Raw genomic sequence first — 7,322 nt, forward strand, 5'->3', positions numbered from 1 at the left:
ATTGTTTTCAAATTTGTTTTGAAACCAGAATATGTCCAAACATCAGCTTTAAAAGCTGCTGGAGTCTACTGTATCCTCTCGTCCTCAGTCATCTGGCCCGGATTCCACCTTTTCCTTTAGCTGCAGAATATGATTGTAAATGTATTGTATGTTGTACCCAATTTACTTAAATGTAAACCATAACAGAACTATTATTAAATAACAAACAACATGATTTTAAGGCCAAAAACCTTTGAAAAAATTCCCAAGTCGTGTTTACAACACTGGCAATACAAGTTTTTGATTCTGATTCTAAAAGAAATGCTGTTGAGTATTGATACAGTATCGTGAATAATGCATCCCAATATATATGAGTACCAATGTTTTGGAGATGGTGGTGCTCGATTTAAAACGTGTCTAGACTTTTGCTCGGTTCACTAGAGGGCGAAACCAAAATATTTTAATCCGCTCTTGTATTGGAGATTGAGTTTAAAAACACGTCTAAGCCGCACGACAAAAGACACACTTTCTTTCCCTCTAACACACACGTTAAGATGCGCACAACAGGAGCCCGACAACACAACAGATCAGAGGATCCAGTTCAGGGCAAAACAATCAAGCAAATGGCCGAGCTATCAGCGGCGCAAACAAAAGGGGGTTCGAGGGGCGAGCACCTCCGCGGGGCCGTGGTCAGGTTAGAGCCGGACACACAGGAGAGTCGCGGGGCGGCGCGAAGGGGAGAAAAGGCCGAGGTCAGCAATAATGAGCCATGAATGCGAGCGTCCCGCCAATCCTGTTTAATGGGTTTCATCCCCTGCACCGGTGTTTGTGTGTGTGTTCGTGTCGGGGTCCGGGTCAGGGGGGCTTGCAAGGACTCTGTGACCCTGAAATGAGCACCGGGAGTCAGCGGGGGACCCCCTGCCGGCAGAACAGAGCTCCTTTTATTCTTTAATCTGCAGACACGGGGGGATCAATATGGGCGACTATTGGTGCCGGGGATTGTGGACAACATCTCGGAATGGGGTTGGCGCACCCCCTGACAAAAGCGCAGCCCCGACGCCCCGACAATGACCAGCGGGACAGTGACACCCCAGTGGTCGGACCCTGCTTAACATTCATTAGTGTCAAAGAAGTGTGGACAGATGCTGCGGCTCGTATTGGATCTTCTCGCCTCACGCTCTCTACGTGATTTCATTCATGCAGGACCTGACGTGTCACATGTAGACCCGGATTACAGCGAAGGTGGGTGGGCAGGGGGACGGGGACTCACCGGGTGCAGGGCCAGGGAGCCGTCGGGAGGCCAGGTGCTGGGCTGACGTCTCCTCCAGGCCGGAGGTCTCCGAAGACGTCTCGAGCCCACGTTCCTGTTCTGGTTCGGAGCCGATACGTCCATCTTATGAAGTCCCTGAGGAGACAAAAACATTCTCGACCTCTTTCCGAAAGTGTGCGACACGGAGAAGACACGCCTGGGTTTCCGTCTCAGCGGGAGGCAAAGACGTGCTCGCCGTTGTTAATAATTACCATCGAGCTCAACCAGGAAAGGAAAAGAATGCAGTGAGCAAACTCTGATGACCTCTGTAGTTCCCTTTAAGAAACTTTTTTATCTTTCTTATCATTAAATCATGTGTTTTATTATCTCTGTATGGTAAGTAAGTAAGTAATATTTATTTATATAGCGCTTTTCGAGACCAGGGTCACAAAGCGCTTAAACAATCAAAACAATACTCAAAAAAGTACATACTTTAAAGATCAAGATAATACTGAGAACAACACAGGAGTTCGAGAAATTCAAGGAAAAGCCTGAACAAATAGAAACTATACTATAAATACTATAAATACTATACTATACTATACTATAAATAAATATATAATATATATAAATAAATATAAATATACTATACTATAAATAGAATGGTGTACTTGTGGTGTCTTAAAGTATCTTATAAATAAAATGTATTATTGTTATTATTATTATTATTATTGTTATTATTTATTTGGGTTTTTCTGCATTACTGTGTGTCACAGTCTTAAACAGCCCAAATTGTAACGTTAAACACTGGTTTTCAGACTGAAAATTCAGATTTGATGTTTTGGTTTGGTAGCTGCTGTACAAGTCTTTCGCTGACAACCCAACCGCCATCTTGTTTTCACTAGTGTAATATTGTGATTTCACTACAAGAAGGTGCAGTTTTGTGTTCCTAAATTTGGACAATAGATTATCTATTTAATGATTAAATATCGTGTACAGTGTACACAACAAAAATATTGATGAAAAGAAAGTAGATCTGGAACAGAATGGGAATAATAATATGTATTAGGGGCGTTGGAAAGTATTGATACGGCCATATATATATCTCAATGTTTTTATTTTATTTCACTGTATTGATATGCGACAGCAGTCCATTTTTTTTGGTCTTTTAAATCTTTTTTTTTACCATAATATGATGGCGTACAGTTTAATAAAGTTTGTTTAAAATAAAAGAATTCGATATTTTAAATTTACGATTGACATGCAAATATTGACGACGTCGTCCGCAGCTAAAGGAACAACGAAGTCCTGTGAGATCCCGGCGATGACTGAGGACAAGAGGATACAGTCGACTCCAGCCGCTTTTAAAGCTGATATTTAGACATATTTTGGTTTCAAAACAAACAAAAGCGGTTACGACTTCCTCAAGTAATGTGGTTTGTAAATACTGCAACACCAGAGTCAAGTACTCAACAATACTACAAATATATATCCTTGTTACTACAGTAACTCACTATATTCTTTTGTTTGTCACTGTATCGTGATACATATCGTATACCAATATATATTATTTAAAATCATAAACAGTTAAGAGGTTGTCAATATAAATCAACCAATAAACAACACAAAGAAAATACAGAAGGGAAAGTGTTTTATAAGAAAGTAATTGAACCAAATGAATGTATCAGACAACACTATAAAATATAAATATGAGAATCAGAAATTCGTAATACTTTGCCTGTTGTCAAAACAAAGAGTTTAATTTCTCATTAAAAAAAAAAACTTGAATAAAAATATGTATCAAGGGAGACATGGAGCACCTTTTACACTTTTCACTGAATATTTATTTTCCATAAAAATCCCTTTTCTAAGACAAAAACTTTGATCAAATCCTTTTTTTAAATGTTGTCCAGTTCATTGAACACCCATAACACAGTAAGATATAAATATAATGACAATTGAATTGAAAATATCGTACATAATCTATTTATAAATGATGTAAAACTGACTGAACTTTTCACCGAATTGTTTGAGATTTCACCGCAGAGTGTTCGATCAGAAATGTATTCAGGAAGTCCACGACACAAAAGTGGACGGACAGCAGCAGCCATTAGGCAGAGAGCAGCTCCTCACACTGACACAGTCCAGATCTGGATCAGGACCAGCTGAACAGAGAAAAGGCTTTGAGCTCGACTCCAGGCACAACTGGGATCAGGTTCTGGGCTGCTGTACAGATGCATAAATCTCCTGCCGTAATTACATTACAGGTCATGTAGTGACAGGCCCTGGGGAAACAAGGGACTCTATCAATGCCGTGAATTAGAGTGTGTGTGTGTGTGTGTGTGTGTGTGTGTGTGTGTGTGTGTCTTCCTGCTCTCAACAGCCCCACTATCTGGACCTCCAAACAAGGCTTATTATCTCGAGAGTGTCTTGTGCTCCAGTTTCTTCATCCCCAGGAAGACACACAGAGTGAATACGATCTCGTGCAATATTAATGAGAATTGTGAGGAAGTAATCGACCAGCGGTCGCCACGGTAACCAAACCAAACACTTGCCAGGTCCACATAACTCCACCCACTCATGCTGCACACTGAACTTTGAAGATGTCTTTATTGTCAAATGTTCTTTAATGGTTTGAAACCTAATTTAATATCCAGTTTGACTTTTGGCAGTTTGTTTACATGCATCTGTTTATTTATTTTTTAATTTAACTTTTAACCAGGATATATGGAAGTGGGTCAGTGTCATACAATGTAACAATTTAACTGTTTAAACTTTGAAAAAGTTATTGAAAAAAAGGCCTTTTTTTTCAATAGTTTTTGAATAATTCAATAATGTTAATATTGAAAGGGTGAATTCCTTTTTTAAATTATTTAATTAAATAGTTTAAATTTCAAAATGTTTTTTTACACTAATAATTAAAACATAATTCTATAAAATCTTACTTTTTTTATTCAATTATCCAATAATAACAAATTCAAATGCTGTTGTTTTTTAAAAAAAAAAAAGTTTTTATTTTTTTTTCAATGATTGAATTCAATAATGTCTATATCGAAAGGTTTAATTCACTTTTAAAAACATATCATTTAATCATTTAAATACTTTCAAAATATAGTATTTCTTTCACCTTGAAATAATTCAATGTTTCTTATTCAATAAAAACTATAAATACATATTTGATTCAATAATTCTAAAAGTAACAATTCAATGCTTGAAAAAAAACATTTAAATATAAAAAATTAAAAGATTACTCCAACCAGTCAATACTCTGATGGAACTGAAATACTTCCATAAGGAGATAATGTTTTTGCTTTTATTCTGTCTGTGAGTCAAATAACTGATGATAGTTTCAGGAAATTCTTGTGCAACAATCAGGTGATTTCTTTTTGGTATTATTCCGGACTTAAGAAATATTTTTGATGTTATTATCATGTAATTACTACACACATAAGATGTCACAACGAGCAGAAGAACAAACAAAACAAGTACAGTGAAGTAAAATAAAGTAATTTAAATTGTGTTCAACTTTCATACGACTCCTGAGTAAAGCGTTTTAATTAAAATTTTAACTGTTTTTTTTAGGTTTGCTAGATACTGATAAGTTGCTAACATCAAGGGTTACCTTAAGGTTTTTTTTTTTATTTATTTACAAATTCAATACAATTCACAAATTAAATTGTATGTATCGGAAAAGTTATTTTTCTTAAATGTCATGGATTCACATGTTTGTTTATTAAAGATTAAAGTCAATAATATGGAAAGTAAATGAATTATTACAAATATATAGTAATAATGTGGTTTTAAACTGACACAAACTCAAACCTATAGACAATTTCCCCAAGATCCCAATGAACGTTTGTATGTTTTCGGGACTGTGGGAGGAAACCGGAGTACCCGGAGTACATCCAATTCTTATTTCTGAACCTTCTATCTGTCGTGGGGAAGAAAGAGCTGAGCCAAAAGGTGAAGCTCTCAATTTACCAGACACTCTATGTTTCCACTTCCATTTATGGTGACGGAACTTTATCTAGTGACCAAAAGAACAACTTCGCAAAATACGTTTTCTTATTAAAAGACAAGGTGAGGAGCTCCGTCATCCAGGAGATACTCGAGTAGAACAGCTGCTCCCTCAACCTCAATTGACTCGGGCACATTTTTGGACGCCTCTTAAAGGTGTTCCTGTCAATCTCTACTCTCCAGAACACATTTGAGGGACCATAACTTCCGGCTCACCCCGAAAAGTGTGGATGTCTTTGCGACGGCTGCTGCCCCTGCGACCCGATGGATGGATGGTATTCCAAATGTTGGAAATAATTTTACCAATCAATATATTTGTTGCATTACAAGTATTTACATTTCAATGAAATCACTTTCACAATTGAACTCACTGACTTCTGGGATGCGATATTTGAACCGAGCAGTGCTTTGACCAAACAAAGCATTAAACAAACTTCTTGTTCACCGTAAGTATAAAACTTGCAATGCATTGTTTGTACATCTTTATAGTTGAATGTGCATTACTTTATACTTTAAAACAGATGACTTACACACACAATTCTTGGACTTTATAAAACTAGTGAGAAGTGAAAATGTTCTGGAGCCAGAACTGTGTCTCTTTCATCATGAAGGACCACTGACTCAAACACTTAAAAACAGTGAGAAGAAAGTTTAAAAAGAAATATCGATGCCGACGATGACTTACCTTTAATCTTTTAGATGTTTTTTTTCCCCAACTTTGCTTCAGGGTTTTCTTCCCAAAGGCTTCCTCTGCTGGAGCTTGAAAGTCCAATTTGGATAATCCAGAAGCCCGAGTACCAGTTGCTAAGACACTGCAAGAAAATGCTTTGTGTCAGGAGAAGTGTAGCCACACATGAGTTCGCCCCGGGGTCATTTTTTTTGGGACAATATTCGCCCAGAAATATACACTAACACTCACATATCTTCAGATACTCTCTAAGGATGCTAAGGATCAGAAGTGAAATTGAGCCAAATATGGACCACAAATACAAACACTGCCCACAATATAAAAATACATCTCTTTATGAAGTATTTTTAAAAATGTTTACCCCATTTGTAATTAAATGGTTTTACAAGCTACACTTTCTGACAATTTAGCTAAATTAATGTGAATAGAAATTAGACTGGTTAAGTGCAGACTTAACTTTGTTTATAACGCTACACATAAAATGAAATAAAGAATACAAAATTCTCATGAATTATAACAATTTAACTCAATAAATAAAAAATTCAAGATTAAATGTATCTCTTTCCAAGGAAGACTCTTAAGAAGCACAAAAGAAAAAACATGGAAAATAAGATGGTATCTGCTCCTTAAAACCCAAATTTAAAAGGAACTAAAAAAAAAGTATATAGAAAATGAACATGTTTACCGTACACTTTAAATGAAAGTATGAGATCACATTTTAGAAAAAGTGAAATGGAACTATTTGTATTGTTTGATACATTGATAGTATTTTTTTTAAAAATGGTAGACATCTGCTCAGGGACATATAGGCTGAAAAATCTCCTTCTTATTGCGAGACAGCTTGAGCCGTACTTCTACACTATTGAGAATATGTTGAGTATCTTGAAATGGATCATCAGTGACATTTCAGCTTCATTTATCTCGCTAGATATACTTGTTTTAAATTAATGTTACGACAAGGGGAAAGAGATAAGTTCTAATCTGAGTTCTGAAAGAAAGGGGAAGAAACGGGGTACCACAAGGGTCCGTCTTAGGACGCCTGCATTTCAGTAAAATATTTTAAAGTTATTTTATTCTGATTAACAAATACATTGTTAAATATATTGTCTTGTATGAATCTGTTTATTACAACAAACCTCAATATCTGTCCTTTTTCAGAAATTAAATATTTAATTTCTCGTAGCAATTTTCCCGAGCGATCGGCAAAGTTCTATCCATTTATTTATTTGTTTTCATTTTTAAGGCTACATAAATGCAAAATATTATCCAAAAACCTACAATATATTGTTGTTTTGATGATAAAAAAGGTCCAAATAAAAAGAAATGCATGAAAATATGAATAGATAACTAATTCTAATTCTAAAAAATAAATCACTTTATTATCAACCT

The 7,322-nt window shown here is 35.9% G+C and overlaps 1 protein-coding gene across 1 annotated transcript in view; it reads right to left on the reverse strand.

The window, feature by feature from the left end:
* The window catches only part of LOC148083352 (uncharacterized), a 90,217-nt gene extending 84,251 nt beyond the window's left edge, over positions 1-5,966 (reverse strand). The window contains exons 1-2 of the mRNA XM_087786555.1: positions 5,931-5,966; positions 1,250-1,384 (exon numbers count right to left, since the gene is read on the reverse strand). Of these exons, the coding sequence (XP_087642681.1) occupies positions 1,250-1,372 (123 nt within the window). The 5' untranslated portion in view covers positions 1,373-1,384; positions 5,931-5,966. The remainder of the gene's footprint in view (positions 1-1,249; positions 1,385-5,930) is intronic.
* Between the last annotated feature and the right edge of the window lie 1,356 nt (positions 5,967-7,322).

This window comes from Callionymus lyra, chromosome 3 (genome assembly GCF_982586985.1).
Source record: "Callionymus lyra chromosome 3, fCalLyr1.hap1.1, whole genome shotgun sequence".
Classification (NCBI taxonomy): Eukaryota; Metazoa; Chordata; class Actinopteri; order Syngnathiformes; family Callionymidae; genus Callionymus; species Callionymus lyra.